The 16,562-nt window shown below is 49.4% G+C and overlaps 1 protein-coding gene across 13 annotated transcripts in view; it reads right to left on the reverse strand.

Moving 5' to 3' along the window:
* Positions 1–273: 273 nt before the first annotated feature.
* Positions 274–16,562, reverse strand: part of SIL1 (SIL1 nucleotide exchange factor) — a 288,984-nt gene continuing 272,695 nt past the window's right edge. For all 13 annotated transcript variants that reach the window (XM_049649313.1, XM_049649312.1, XM_049649311.1 and 10 more), the window contains 3 exons: positions 5,016–5,112; positions 4,409–4,573; positions 274–793 (listed from right to left, as the gene is read on the reverse strand). In XM_049649313.1, the coding sequence (XP_049505270.1) occupies positions 437–793; positions 4,409–4,573; positions 5,016–5,112 (619 nt within the window). In that variant the 3' untranslated portion in view covers positions 274–436. The remainder of the gene's footprint in view (positions 794–4,408; positions 4,574–5,015; positions 5,113–16,562) is intronic.

Genomic DNA, 16,562 nt, shown 5'->3' on the forward strand with positions numbered 1-16,562 from the left:
AGGGTCAGGGGAAGGTAAATGACTTCCCAAGGTCGCAGAGCTACTGGTTGTTAAAGAGCTGGTGCCAGCCAGGGTTTTCCAACTCCTGAGCCCGGACCGTTCCTATGGGGCCTATTACTAGATGCTGTGGGCTTACCATCCGGCATGTCATCAGGGGCCCCTCAGTGGCCTGTCACCCAACAACCTGCCTAACTGCCCTAGGGGGCTCCCAGACACAGCCCCCCAACCACAGGACTGTGCCCCACCTACAGAGACACAAAACAAGACAATGGCTCTCATGCCTCCATTTAATGGCCAAGTCAGCACTGCCCAGATGATACCCAGGCCCCAGTAAGGAAGTCCTCCCTTCTGCCTGGTATCCCCTGAAGAGCCCACCCAAGCTGGTACCCAACAGTCTCACCAGTGCCCCGGTCCAGTCCTGGTGTTAGGGGCAATCTCATCTCAGCTCCTTCAGCAAGCTGTTGATAGATCCCAGCAGTTCCCGAAAGTATCCCTCATCCTCTCCATCTTGGAGCTCCAGGGTGGCCAGAGCCTGGTACTCAGCCTGAAGGCTGACCAGTGTCCTGCTGAGCTGGGGGTCCTGATGGTAGCGGTCCCGGCAAGTGGCCAGGAGGGCTCCCAGGGTCTGCAGCACCTTTTCGCGGGCATCATGCTCAGGGAGGGCCAGGAGGTGAGCAGTGATCTCACACCAGCCCTGCTCCCGCAGGCCTGGTAGGAGGTGCACCTGGCGATACTGCTGCAGCTTCTCTGGGGACGTCTCCTGGGTCAGCTCGGCTTCCTCCTCTGCAAACATCTGCCATCCGTGTGGCCACACACCAGGGATGGGGTTGGGGAGAGAACACACAAACATCAGTCAGCTCTGCCCTTCAGACAGGAAGGCATGTGGCTGACCATGAGTCCACCCCTCTGCCTCCATCCTTTTGTGCCTCCAAAGTCCAACATGGGAGAAGGTCGGCTGGACTCATGACTTCACACAAGCTCCCCCACCCATTTATCCCTACGTCCACCTGTCTGTATCCATCCATGCATTCATCAAAAACAGCTGGGCAATGTGCCAGAGAAACCAAGACTGAGACAACGTCCTAGCCCTCAAGGAGCTCAGTGTCTAGCAGGAGAGTAAAAATTTCCTAAATAGCAAGATGAATTTAGTTCAGCAGTGTAGTGTAGAGGCAGATAGGCTAGGTTCAAATTCCTGCTCCAATACGGACAGCCAAACGGCCTTAGGCTGCCACCGCATCCTCTCTTACGTGGCGATGACATGACCCCCCTCAGGACTGTTGGGGGGACTCACTGGGGTAGTGAACACACACAGCCAGCATCCGGCACACAGCACACCCAAAACATGACCTTTGCTATCAAGTAGAATCACATCATCTACACCTGAAGCAGCATTAGCTGTAAAGTGGTGTGTACAGCACCGTCCTCACCACCACTAGATCCACTCCCTCAGAGGAGTCAGGACACAGGGCAGAGAAGATGGCATTTCCCTGAGGTGGGAGGCCAAGGAGGAGCTCTCCAAGTGGGTAAGATGAAGGGTCCACATACAGGAGGGTCGCAACAACAGGACTGGGCCCACCTCCTATCTGAAGAAGGGCAGGTTGTTCTTGTCCATGGGGCATGAGGGTCAGGCTGAAGCCCAGAACACACAGAACCCTGGCTGTCCCTCCAAGGAACATGGCCTTTATGCCAAGGGTCTGGGGAGTTGAGATAAATTTGGGCAGAAAGTCACATGCTTGGCCAATGGCTGTAAAGTACAGAAACCCATCCCCACTAGCAGGAAGTGGTGGAAGCCAACCCTGCCAGGCTGCCAGAGGCAGGAAACACCTGAAACAGCTGAGTTTCCAGCTTATTTCAAATGTCAGGGGAAGGCTATGCAGAGGCAGAGGGTGCACAGTGGGGAGATGTCCCTTCCTGGTTGTACTAAGTGTCCCTGCAAGAAGAAAGAAGAAATGTCGGCCCTAACTCCAGGTGAGAATGAGGCATACAGAGGACAGGGAAGGCAAGAGGAAAGCCCAGGAGAGACCAGGGGCCACGGTGCACCACCTAAAGGCCTTGGGGTCCATGGGGCCTGGTGGAGGGAAGCAGGCAGGGGCAGGGATCATCATCTTGTAACAGAAAAGGATGAGAGGAACCTGGTAGTCCTTTCTTAACCCACCTTCAAGTGCCACAGCTCCGCCTCTAGAACATCGCAGTCCTTCCAGCCCTTTGTCTCTGCCCCTGTGCCCTGCCCCTCACTGCACTTCGTCAGTCCAGTGCCTCCCACTCCCAACCTGCCTCCCCCAGCCCTCTGATGGCAGACTGCTGCCCAGCCCCAAACCCTCCACCACTGGGCACTTCTGATGATAAAGACTAAACCCCTTCCCAAGGACTTCAAGGCCCTGCAGGGTCCACCCTGACCTGCACTTGGCCTCATCCCCATATCCACCCTCACTCATGCACCTGTCACACAAAATGCCCCCCAGAGCCTTTAAGGTACAGCTTGGAGGTGCATTCCTACCCAACCCCAACTCCATAATAACTCATTCCTCAGATCTCAGTGCCTCCCCTGACTCCCCAGAAGAGGTCAGAGCCCCTGACTTGTAAGCCTCTGCAGACCACATGCTCCAGGTAATACTCGGATAAAAGCCTGCCCAAAAGCACCAAGAGAGAAGGGACCAGGGACCTGGGAGAGCACTGGGCAGGGCAGACAACCAGTCACCACCTGTGGTGGAAAGAACCGGTGAGTGGGTCATCCCTGTATCCCCTCAGCTCCATGGAGGCATGGAATGGATGTGGATTCACGACCACTGGCCAGCATCTCACTCTGCACAAGCAGCAATCTGAGAGGTGGTCCACTCTCCATGGGAAATCTGCATTTCAGCTGCTACTTTGCCACAACACCACCCTCAAGGTGTGGGGCACCTCAAATTGCAACCTGACATGCCTCCATCTCAGGCAGCTCCGATCAAGTCCCAGTCTGATTAGTTCTCCATTCTTTCCAAAGAACCACAAGAATTACCTCAAGCATAGTGTGGCTGACGTGTGCCTTAAGGTCTCTGGCTGGCTGCGACTCCTCCACCACCCTCCTCATCCCAACCCCATAGAAGGTGTCTCAGTACTGTCTGCAGAGACACCAGTCCCTCCCCAGCATTCACAGCACCCCAAAGCCTCAAGGCAAGCTCCGGGGGCCAGGTGACTCAGGCAGCTCTCTGGGGATACACCAATGTCACAGGAGTCACCACCCAGGACTGGGACAGCAAAGAGATACCCAGTACACCAGAGCAAAGAGGTGAGTTTCTCCTGGGAAAGGCCAAGCCAACATGCAGGTCTTTCTCCAGGCTTGCTTGCCCCTTCCCAAGAAGTCAACTGTGCCCGGGCCTTATTAATTGGATGTGAGCACCACATGACTGCCTGCTGTTATGGGTTTCTGCAGCTTGAAGAGGGAGAGAGAGATAGCGGGTGGGGCAGGCAAAAAGAATGAGAGACAAGGTAGGCCAAGAGAAATAGCGCCAGAGAGTGAGCACACAACTGCAACTAACTGACTGAGAAGCAGCGACAGACAACTCTGACCCTCAGTCTGAGGCAGGGGCAGGGAGGCAGGCTGGGCCTCTCAGTCTCCAACACTCAGCACTGGTTCCAGTGGCTGCCCAGCCCTGCTTCCCAAATCCGCAGTCGGCTGTTCTAGGGAGAGTGTGGTCCGAGAGAGGCAGCTGAGAAAGCCCGGCTAATGCTCTCTGTAGCCGCTGAATAAAGAATACAGACCTGGCTGGTTTTATGCAGCTTTAATTAAGATACTTTTCAGGCTCATAAACACCAAAGTGGGTTGGACACCAAGTATCCTCCCAGGTGGCAACAACAGGGGTCCCCAGGCCCCTCGAGGGCAGCCATTCTGAGCCCTCGCCCAAAGCCAAAGCTCCCAGAGGAGCCACCTCCAGGTTTCTAAAATCAAGATTCAGCATCATTCCAGCCTCTGGCTAATTAGTGTTCCGGCTGCTGCAAGGGCTCCCAGACACAGCTGCTCCAGCCCACCTGCTCCTCATCACTCCCACCCTAGGCTTTAGCCAAATGAATGACCTTTCATTCCATGAAGGGCTGACCTGGCCATTTCTGGCCTTCCATCATGCTGAGCCTGCCGCCTGCATACTCTAGCCTGGCCACTGTCAGTGCCCCCGCCCCTGCTCCTCCTCACCAGCCCTCAGCTTTCAGTTTAACAGTCACTTCCCACAGGATACCCTCCCGGAGGTCTCAGAAATTCTGGGTGAAGGGCCCTCACAGCATCCCCATCTGCCCAGCATAGTCTGGCACATTTTCTCAGGATCATTGTCATGAGGATGGAAGGCTAGATAGAAAAGATGTGGGAGGGGGTGGGGGTCAAATGGCCAGAAGCAAAGTAAAGTGAGGGGGAGGCACAACATATCCAGGCACTCACCTTTTCAGTGACCAGGTCATAAAGCAGAGTGACCACACGCACAGCCAGCACCTCTGTGCCCTTCGCCTGCACTAGGGTCCTCAGGACCTGCAGCCCCCCCAGTTTCAGGAACTGCTGCTGGGCATAGGGGAAGTGTCGCAGGAGGGAGCACAGCGCAAACAGGACCTGCAGAGGGTGAGGAGCAATGTGGAGCTGGCCCTGCCTCAAGGCTCAGCGGAGGCAGCCAGAGGTACACCCACTACCCCACCCCTGGCCCACCCACCACCCACCCCTGTGGGTGGTTCTAGCTACACTCTAGAACACAGGTCTGTGAGAGCCAGAAGAAAGGCCAGGACAGGAAGCCCTTAACATCACCCAGTGGGCAAAGGCCAAGGACAGGGAGCCAGAAGGTGGCACCCGAAACTAATCATGGGAGCTGAACCTAGGCCTCCAGATGGCTCAGCAGGCTGCCATGCTGCTTTGGGTGAGTGGGACCCCTTCCCCTATGCCACCCCATGGATGACCACTCAGATCCCAAGAGTAATGTAAAGTCTGAAAAGGGACCCATGCCTTTCAGGCTCCACAGGTGTGCTAGGGGCTGGGCAGGAGGAACGGAGCAGAAACACACCTTCTTCTTTGCAGTGAGAGGCTGCTCCGTAGCCAGGATGACCAGCAGCTTCTGGAGGGCTCCCCCTTCAATGGCCTCTACTTGGACCTTTGGGTTGCTGGGGGGAAAGCACAGGACAGCATGACATTGTACCTACTCACCAACTTGGGGGAATGCCATTGTACTCCCCAGGAATCTGGGTGGTTAGGGAGATGCTAACATAAGAGCCATACCCTAGGGAAAAAAAGGTGCACAAGGGAGTGTTCCCACTTGGGACAAGCTAGAACTTAGCTGAGGGAACAGGCCAATTGCTAAACATCCACCCGGGTATGAAGGCCTATGACCAAAATGACAGGGCCAACGGCTTCCATGCCATTGCCCTACCGTCTAGCAGCCAACAGGCTGGGATGACCTGGGAAGAGAAATCACTTCTACCATTTTAGGATCTCCTGATGCTAAAGGTGCTTCTCAGTGTCCCTCGCATGGAAAGCCTTCCCCCACACTCCCCAAGCCTGCATAGGTTCTTCTTCCTTCCATGATCCCAGGCAAACATACACTGGGGAGCAATTATTAAAAACTCTGTCCTCCTCTGAGCATGAGCCCCTCCAGTCCCGGGGCTGGAGCCCATTCCTCTTTCCTGTCCTGGATGGAACACACAGACCACATGTAGTCAACGCTTGTGGGAAGAAAACAGGGAGAATGAATGAGATCCAAGGAGACTCTAACCCTAAGTAGATCCTAAAACAGGGCCCACCCAGATGCTTCCCCACTGTGAGAGTAGCTACTGTGATTGTCCCTGTACTCTTAGCACTCAGCACAGAGCCTATGTCATGGGACCCAGGAAAACAGGGCAAGAATGACACATGTGCACAACCAGAACTATATCAACCAACACACAGCAACACTAAAACACTCAAAACCTAGAGCTGCCTCTGGAGATCCTCTCCCTGTTCTGGGCTGGAGAAAGAGTGATAGATAGGTTCAAACATTCAGGCACAACTCTCCTAGATGAAAGGATAGGAGCCTGGCTGTTGAGACCTCCATAGGGCAGGGTGCCAGGCAGGAGATATGTCTGGGAACCTCTTGCTTTCTACGATCAAATTAGTGATCAATTAGGGAATAAGTGCCAAGCACAGGGACCTGTGTAGTTAGGCCCTTGAGGGACCTGTGTAGTCAAGGCTCCCTCATCAACCACTTAGGAGGCCTCAGAGAAGAAAGGTGGTGGCAGGCTCCCAAAAAGCCCAAAACCAGGAGGAGGGGGAGGGGCCAGGCCAGAGGTCACAGACTGGCTCTCGCGCTCACCCAGACAGCCCACAAAGGGCACCGAGTCTTTTCTTAGCTCTGGCTCCTTCACTTTAGCATGACCACCAGCTCCCTGGAGACCCCAAAAGCATCTGCTCCTCCTAACCCCCAACCTCGGCAAGGGGCCTTCATGGCATCTTGCAGAGTAAGGCAGGGTCTGAAACCCAGGCGGAAATGGGAGGCACCTAACAAGAGGGTTCACACTGCTGCTTGCAGGAGAGGGCCTGCCACACAGCAGGTGCTCTCTCAAAGATGGCCCAATGGCATGGTGATGGGGCCCAAGTGAGGCCTCAATGGACCACCCTCCATTCCTACCAGGCACTAGCTTCAAGTTTCAAAGAGGACTTAGCAAGCTGAGCCATTTTTCCTGCTGTAAATGGGAGGTGCCTGAGTGCTTCTGCATCCTCTCATCTAGAAAGAACGTGCAGAGTGGGTGCTACCCTGTCCCACTGCAACTCCACTGGTGGGTTTGAGAAGCAGCCTGGAGATGGGTCGGGGTCTCTGGGGAAAGGAAGCTGACAGCTCCTCTCCAGACAGGCAGGTGGGCACCAGTGCACAGGGAGCCTGGGAGCTGAGTCTTTCCCCTGCCCTCTGCTCCCCCAACTTGAGAAAAGCAGCTGCTTCATCAAAGTGTGAGCTAATTAGGACTGTCTTTGCCATCATGTGCCTGAGGAACACTCACCCGCAACAGGCAGGGTCTTTTCTAGGAAAAGATGACCCTGCTGAGAAATTCACACAAACACCAAATACTGCTCCCTAAGAAAGGGGGGCTGTGAGACCCAGCATCACATCAGCCTCAGAGGATGCATCAGAGAGAGCATACAGAGCAGCAGGGACAAGGACCTCCAAAGAAAGCATATAGGGCTTGGTCGTGGTTTACAGATCTGCTGAGAACAAGACCCAGGGATGAGATAATCTCCCGGCCAACTCCAGAAGACAAGGGTGGGGGACCTTAGGAGACCCACTTGAGCATGCTAAGTACAGGGACCTACCTGGGCACCAGCCAGAGTAATAGTCCTGTCACGAACATGAGGCGGTACTGGGGGAGAGGGGAACTGTGCTCACCCAGGTCTGAATGGTTAGAAGGGGAGAGAAGTACCAGGGCAAAAAGCAGAGGGCTCAAACCATGTAGGCAGATCCCTGGGATCCTCCAAATAGAACATGAGCTGACTAGGAGTAAAGAAAAGATGCCAAAAGCCATTAAGAGATAGGGCTTCCCTGGTACTCCATATCCACAGGAGCCCTGATATAAGATGCAGAGGGCCAGACCACACTCTGTCACAGGAAAGATGCAGAGGCCAGCCACTGCTAGGTGGCTGCACAGAGAAGCCCCACATGCAGGGCAGATTTGGGGGGGAAGCTCAGCCTGATATCGGCCACCAAACAAGCCAGGATTCACATAGGAGAGAGACCACACCACCAGACCTTATTTACAAGTTTCAGAGTGAATGAATGACCAAAAAGCTCTGGGGGATCAGAAAAAGAACAGGAAGGTCTGGGCTGGGAGAGCCAGGAGGGCTGCACTGGAGAAGAGGCATTGCAGGAAGCTGAAGTTCAGGTGAAGCATAGCTATGGACAGGAGGAAGGGCAGGTGCTCAGGGAACAGCAGGGGTGTGTGTGGAGAGGTGACACCATTCAGTACAAAGCTTCCCTGGAAAGTCATGGAAAATGGGGCTGAGAGGTGCAGCTGACAAGCAGCACCAGTGCAGGTCAGGAGGTCACGATGCTTGTAGTGACAAGGAGGCCTGCTGGCTGGGACCGAGGAGGGGCGATGCAGGACCCAGAACCTGTCCATAAAGCAGAGCCCACTCCTGCTTCTTCCTCGAGAAATGCTGCACCCAAAGTAAGAGTTATAACAAGCTCCTTCAAGGCACACAGACACCAGAAAGGGCCCAAGAGCAGCGTCTGCCTCAGGACAGTGGCCCTGGGGACAAGAGATCAGATGGGAGAACACTCTGAGCCACGCAGTTTACCACTCCCAGGTCAGGTTGGCTCTGGGTATGTAGTGTGTACCTCTAAAGTGACCAGCATCCCTTCTTTCCCACCCCTCAGTACAGTCACTCTTTGCTCTCCCTTCCTCTGAGACACTCCTCAGAGTGCCTCTCTCACTCCTTATGGTCCCGATGGGGCAGGTCTCAACCCCATAGAACCCACAGAAAGGCTTGAGGATCGAGTACAGGTCCATGGTCCATCACAGCCTGCCATCACCATGGCTTCTGTGGGCCACCCAGGACCGGATAACCAGAGCACTCAGTCTACGCTAGAGACAGGACAAAAAGAAGTTTCCTTCTCCATAAGATAGGTTGCTATAAACCAGGAGCATGTATGGTTATGCCGATAGCAGCCGGGTCCACCCTATCCCCATGGAGAGAAGCCCATTAGGGGAGTAGAGAATAGAGCTCACACAGAAGTAAACCAGAAGGAAAAAGAGACTGATGTCTCTTTGCTTTGTCACTTGCTGAAATCATTCTCATAAGGCAATAAACCTACGTTTTCACCTACAGCAGAATCCTGAAGAACCTGGGTGAGTAGAGCAGGACCATGGGCTAATAATGGCCTCCAAAGGGCTGCGCCTTTTCTCCTGACGAACTTAAATGAAGGAGCCCACATTAACTCTGGGCCCTCCCCCAAACTTCAGTGGTGCTGTAGACACTTCAGGGGGTCCATATAATACCCTCAGATAACAGCTTTTTAGTAATGCCCAGTAGAGGGGCTAAGGAACACAGAAGAGAGAGGTGGAGAATATAAAGTTTGTGTTTCTTTTGTTTCTTTCTTTTTTTTTTTTAACGTTTATTTTATTTATTTTTGAGACAGAGAGAGACAGAGCATGAACGGGGGAGGATCAGAGAGAGAGGGAGACACAGAATCTGAAACAGGCTCCAGGCTCTGAGCTGTTGGCACAGAGCCTGACGCGGGGCTCAAACTCACGGACCGCGAAATCATGACCTGAGCCGAAGTCGGATGCTTAACTGACTGAGCCACCCAGGCGCCCCTAAAGTTTGTGTTTCTAAAGACACTCAGTCCATCCAGGCAGGGACAGGAGAGCTGGGCGTTTCTTGAGCAATCCACTCTGGAAGAGCAGAGACCAGCATGCTCTCAGAACCTCTCTCTCCCTGGTGGCTCAGCCTTGGGCTCTAAATGTTCATTGTTGTGTGTTTTGGGGCATGAAGTTTCCCCCAAAATAGCTGGGTGAGGTTAGGGGATATGCAAGGGCTGGCCTGGAGAGCCCTTGGCGGGAATCCTGTGCACAATGGCTCATGACCTTGGGCAAGTCCTTTCATTTCAGTTTCCTCACCTATGAGGCAGAGCTAAAACCACCTGTGTTAAAGGTATGCTAATGAAAGCCAAGATGCTAGCCAATGCAGAATGACTGTAAGAGTAAATTACAGTGGGTTTGCTACAAAGAGCCAAGACCATTTCCTTAAGAACACAGATGCCCGAGGCACACATATGCTGGCCTCATCTCCTTCCTAGCATATAGACTCAGGACTAGAGCTGTGGCTCATGCAGGGGGTGGGGACAAGGTGGTTCTTGCTGGCTGGAAGGTGGGTGTCCTGACAGTTGGAGATTTGAGTGAGTTAAAAGGGCAGGGGCCTGGCATGCCTCTCAGCGACATCAGTGACACTGGTGTGCTCAAAGTCAACAGAAGGATATTAAGGACATAGCTCGTCTCTGATGAGATAAATGAGACTAAACCTTGTTCAGGGCTAAGCTGGCTGGACTGAATAAATACCATTAGCACTCGGATTACTGGGATGTTCACAATCAGCAGGCAAGTCAGCTGTCTGTGTGTAGAGGGATGGCAGCAGCTGCTACTTTGTAAATCTTGGGTAGGGCTGGGGGGAGATCACAGAAATGGAAATGATTGCCTTTGCAGAAACCAAGCAGTTTGGTTCAGGTAACTGATACAGGCAATCTGCCAAGGGTCAGAGATCATATTTTAGTTAACTAAAGGTGAGCAAGTGTTGGGGGTGGGAGCAGTCAGGGGGAAGGTGGTAGAGCTGATCTCAGAGTGTATCGCCAAGCCCGGCCACAGGGCCCAGGAGAGTCCTGCGCAACTCAGGTCCAGGAGTTGCCCTTCTCCCTCTTTGGCACTCAGGACTCGCTACATAATTTTCAGGGCTGGTACAGAATGGAAATGTGAGGCCCTTGTTTAAAACTTATTAGAAACTTGGGGCGCCTGGGTGGCTTAGTTGGTTAAGTGTCTGACTCTTGATTTCGGCTCAGGTCATGATCTCACAGTTCATGAGTTCAAGCATGAGTTCGAGACCCACATCGTACTCTGCACTGACAGTGTGACACCGGGTTGGGATTCATTCTCTCTCTCTGCCCCTCCCCCACATGCTTACTTGCTCTCTCTCAAAAATAAACAAACATTAAAAAATTTTTTAAAAATTATTGCAAACTGAAGATGGCAAGGACAGAACATTAAACCAAGCACAGGCCCTTTTCACTGCAGGGTCCTATGCAGCGATACGGATCACACAGCCATGAAGCAAGTGCTGCTGACATCAGGGGTGTGTGCGCTGAAACAGAAAATACATAGAGATCCTGCTTGGGGTGAAGTGAAAAAACAAGGGCTGAAAAGGGAGCCTGGATCATTGGAAAAGGAGAAAAACTGGAAAAGGCAGAGTTCCGGAAAGGGAAATGAGGGTTAGGTTGACAGGTTAGATGGGGCTGAGTAAACACTAAGGTGAAATCCCCAAAGCAGAGCTATGTCTTCTACAGTGCCAGTGACCACCGGTCACTCAGGACACACTGGGCTATGTGCTCTCTCATGAGTCCTCATGAATTTCTAAGCAGGGTAAATTTTTTTTTTCATTCTCTTCTCTTCTTTTTAATGTTTATTTATTTTTGAGAGAGAGAGGGGCAGAATGCCAGTCGGGGAGGGGCAGAGAGAGAAGAGACCCAGAATCTGGAAGGAGACTCCAGGCTCTGAGCTGTCAGCACAGAGCCCGAAGCGGGGCTCAAACCCATGAACTGGGAGATCATGACCTGAGCCGAAGTCAGTCGCCCAACCGACTGAGCCACCCAGGTGCCCCCTTTTCATTCTCTTAATAACAGAATAAAAAAATACCATTGTTCTGAAATACTCCCTGAAAAGATCCTATGCAGTGTGGAAAGGAAGCAGATCTCAGGGGAGTATGTGGTCAGGCTTAATCATTTGTGATCCTGCCTGATGAAGTGGTATACATGCTCACCTTCTTGCCCAGAGAGAAAGATTTCTTCTCTGCTGGCCTCACCTTGTCTGTGCCCTAACGTGAGGCCTTGATCATCTGTGAAACACAAGGATTTGCAGGATGTATAATCTTGAAATAGACAGTTCACTAGGGATCTATACTAGCCTGCCATCTAGGGATCAATGGAGTTAAACAATTAGTCAATCAAGATAGGGACAATTACCAACTTGAATAAAAATAGAATAGGTTCACCAAAAAAATAAATGCCACATGAGAGTGAAGCCCTCAAGAGAATCAAAACATCCAGCCAGTAACATGAGATTAATACCACAATGGGGATGATGGAAACTACCCTGGGCCCCTGGACCCTGGGGAAAGGTAGGATTATCACTGGACATATTCATAAACAGTCAACAACCAGAAGGGAGTCATGTAAGCAAATGAAGGACATACACAATTCACCACAATGATGGTGCTCACAAGAGTATCTCTAAGAGGCCCTTTTTGCATGTACATGCACACACACACACACACACACACACACACACACACAGTGATCAACTGCCCACCTCTGGAAAGAGAAACAGGGTCTGAGAGAGTAGACCCAAAGAATTTTAACAGACATCTGCTAGCTCTCATACATAACTCTGCATCACAATCACCAGAAACACTGTTTTGGTGGCTTGTTATTTTATTTATTTATTTTTTTTTAACTCTTCAATCATTTCAGACTGGGCCTTTAAAAATCACAGAAAATTACAGAGAAAACTAACCTACAGGAAAGTTGCAAAATAGCAAAAGAACTCCCAGTGAGATTCACCAGTGGTTAACATTTTATCACATCCGCTTTTTAATTTTCTTTATGTATTTATACATATTACTTTCCCTTCTGAAACATTTGAGAGTCAGCTGCAAATATGATGACTCTTTACCCTTAAATATATCAAGTGCACCTAAGAACCATAGTACAATTATCAAAATCAGGAAATTATTGTCAATATATGATCTATAGATACTCAGATTTTACCCACTGTCCCCAGAATATCCTGATTAGAAGAGTAATTTTGGTTCAGGGTCCAATTGACGACTTGGCATGATGAGTTTTAGCAGCATGTCTTAAGTCTCCTCTACTCTTGACATGCTCTCCTTAGCATGTCTTTGTCTTTCATGATACTAATAGTTTTGAACAGCACAGGTTGGTTTGTAGACTATTCCTTAGTCAGAATGTATCTGATGTTTTCCCATGGTTAGACTGAGGTTATGTGGGGCACCTGGGTGGCTCTGTCGGTTAGGTGTCCAACTCTTGGTTTTGGCTCAGATCATTATCTCAAGGTTCATGAGATCGAGCCCCACATTTGGACTCAGTGCTGATGGTGCAGAACCTGCTTAGGATTCTCTCTCTCCGCCTCTCCCCTGTCTGTGGGTATGCAAATGTTCTCTCAAAAAAAAAAAAAACTTTAAAAAAAAAGGGAATGCAAGCTGGTGCAGCCACTCTGGAAAAGTACAGAAGTTCCTCAAAAAACTAAAAATAGAACTACCCTACGACCCAGCAATTGCACTACTAGGCATTTATCCACGGGATACAGGTGTGCTGTTTTGAAGGGACACATGCACCCCCATGTTTATAGCAGCACTATCCACAATAACCAAAGTATGGAAAGAACCCAAATGTCCATTGATGGATGAATGGATAAAGAAGATGTCATATATATATATATATATATATATATACACACACACACACACACACACACACACACACACACACACACAATGGAGTATTACTCGGCCATCAAAAGGAATGAAATCTTGCAACTACGTGGATGGAGCTGAAGGGTATTATGCTAAGTGAAATTAGAGAAAGACAACAATCATATGACTTTGCTCATATGAGGGCTTTAAGAGACAAAACAGATGAACATAAGGAAAGGGAAGCAAAAATAATATAAAAACAAAGAGGGGGACAAAAACATAAGAGACTCTTAAATATGGAGAACAAAATGAGGGTTACAGGAGGGGTTGTGGGAGGGGAGATGGGCTAAATGGGCAAGGGGCACTAAGGAATCTACTCCTGAAATCACTGTTGCACTATATGCTAACTAATTTGGATGTAAATTTTTTTTAATTTTTTTTTTTTAACATTTATTCATTTTTGAGAGAGACAGAGACAGAGTACAAGCAGGGGAGGAGCAGAGAGAGGAAGACACAGAATCTAAAGCAGGCTCCAGGCTGTCAGCACAGAGCCCGATGCGGGGCTCGAACTCACCAACAGTGAGATCACAACCTGAGCTGAAGTCGGATGCTCAACCGACTGAGCCACCCAGGTGCCCCAATTTGGATGTAAATTTAAAAAAATAAAGAAAATTTAGAAAAAAGAAAAATAAAAAATAAAAACTTAAGTGTGATTAATTTATTAAAAAAAAAGACTGAGTTTATGCATAAAAGCAATGTTATGTCTTTCTCAGTGCATCTTATCAGGGGTGTGTGATATCAGGCAGGCCCACATGATGGGCAGTGTTCACAATGATTACTGATCACGGTGGTATCTGCCAGATTTCTCCATTATAAAGATGCTATTTGTCTCTTTGAAATTAATAAATATTCTGTGGGGAGACACATTTTGAGACATAAAGATAGCCTGTTCCTCACCAAACTTTCACCCACTAGTTCTGGCATTCATTGATAATCCTTCCTTAAAATTATTATTACTATGATGTTTCTCAAATGATGATATTCGAACTCTATCACTGCTTCTACCCATATGTGTTGTCACCCTATGTGAAAGAAGAGGCTTTCCTACTTTCTCACTTATTCATTCATTTCTCTCAGTATGGCTTCATGAATTCGTAATTCATCTATGGGTTATAATCCATTTCTATATTTATTTAGATGCTCAAATTACCTGTGATTTTTTTTTTAATATATGAAATTTATTGTCAAATTGGTTTCCATACAACACCCAGTGCTCATCCCAAAAGGTACCCTCCTCAATACCCATCCCCCACCCTCCCCTCCCTCCCACCCCCCATCAACCCTCAATTTGTTCTCAGTTTTTAACAGTCTCTTATGCTTTGGTTCTCTCCCACTCTAACCTCTTTTTTTTTTCTTCCCCTCCCCCATGGGTTTCTGTTAAGTTTCTCAGGATCCACATAAGAGTGAAACCATATTCAAATTACCTGTGATTTAATCACCAGAGCCTTTTCATACTGTGAAAGGTTCTGTGTCTTTTTGACTTATTTCCATCATTCTCTAAGCACTTCCTTACTTTCTGGCCCAAGATGTTCTTGCCCAAGATATTTTACTTTTGCTCTACCAACTGTGGAATGTGCCACTTCACCAAGGAGCACTGGGCACTTTGTGAAAATTTCTAACAGATTCTAACCCTTACACTACACATACTGAATCACAACTTCAGAAAATAGGGCTCAAAAACCTAATTTTTCACAAATGTTCCACCCGATCCTTACCAGTAAGTCTGGCATTGAGGTGAGGACCAGCATTTGGGATAACTAGACCCAATCACCAAGCTTTTACCTGGTGTAGCACCTGTTGTAAGTGGCTGCCTGGTATTTGAAGACTACAAGCAGTGGGAGGGTCCCCATCAAACAAGGCAAGTCTGGTCCCAAGTTTGCCCTCTCAACATAAAGAGGGTCACCTGACTCTGTCCTGAAAGGTCACCCCTTCTGAAGCTTCAGAACAGCCAACTTCCCAGAGAAAGCTCCCCTCACAACCTGGCAAACCCACTACAGGGCTCCCACGTGGCCACCCCCTCCAGAGTCCAGGGGGCTCAGCCGCCTCTGCCCCAGGATCATTCTGCAACTAATGCCTCAGGCCACATGTAATTTTTTGGCAGTAGTGTCAAAGACCTGACTCACAGTGAGCCTGCTTTGATCCAGTCCCTGATGTCCACATGACGAGCCGAGGGTTCCCCAACATGGCCCTAAACCTTAGTAGAGAAGGTAAAAAGCAAGTTACATCATATATTTGTCTCTGGGTGGTAGGATTTTTTTTAAAAAACAAATACGGGTTTTTATAAAACTAAAAATTCAATAACAAGATTTAAAATGTCTCTTTGCTACCCAAGCCGTTCATCCTAGCATGTCACTATACTTTGGGATCCTCATTCTGTCATTAGCCCTGTGTTCGTTAGCCCTTCCTAATCTGTGTCATCTGCCCCCACTGTCCTCATATAAGAATCTCAATGCAGGTTGGATAGGACAGAATTTGACAAGAGATCTTTGGCACATCAATACAATGAAGACTCTGTTGCTGACAAAGAACCATTTGTAAGCAAACATCTTATTAGGCGTGATTGTTCAAGTAGCTTCAAATCCACATATCTTTATCATCATTTCTCTACCTATTAGATTATCATGAGATTCTGCTAAATGCTTTCCTGAAATGCAGAGTCCCTGTGTCTACAGCAATGGTCTAAACTCCCAGGATAGCAAATATTTCTGAAAAAGAAAGTTTGAACTGGGAGGGAGCATGACAGACTCTTCTGGGTGCTGGCAAAGTTCTGTTGCTTTACCTGGTGGTGGTAACATGTGCGTGTTCACTCTTAATAGGTCACCAAGTGGTTTACATAAGGCTCACATGCTTTTGTGCAGAAGGAAAGAAGGGAGAGAGGCAAAGAAGGAGCAAGGTGCAGGTGGCAGTGGGGATGAAGCATTCAACTAGTCTGTTTTTACAGAACCCACTCTTGCTCCAAGAGATCACCTCTTCTCTTTAGAAATGCCCATAAATCCCATCTCAAAAACTTGCTGTTATCTTGAAAGCCCAGTCACCCATCCTGTCTCTGTCCCTCTCTCAACCCCTACAATGCCACAGAGATTCATACACACACACAGGTCTCATAATGATCTCCCTAAGTTTTCATTTGATTTTTCAGACCCTAACTCATTTAGAGAAGCCAGCAACTCTTTCCCTCCTTCTTCACACTCTTGGGCTCAAGTTCCTCTTAACCACTTTTGACTCTTTCTGGCAGGAAGACCATTCTCCTTAAAAGAGAAGTCAGAGGTGGAACAGAACTACAAGGGAGGCTGGGAATGCCCTGTATGTCATCTGCTGCATTGAGTTATCTGCC

This window comes from Panthera uncia (assembly GCF_023721935.1).
Source record: "Panthera uncia isolate 11264 chromosome A1 unlocalized genomic scaffold, Puncia_PCG_1.0 HiC_scaffold_17, whole genome shotgun sequence".
Lineage (NCBI taxonomy): Eukaryota > Metazoa > Chordata > Mammalia > Carnivora > Felidae > Panthera > Panthera uncia.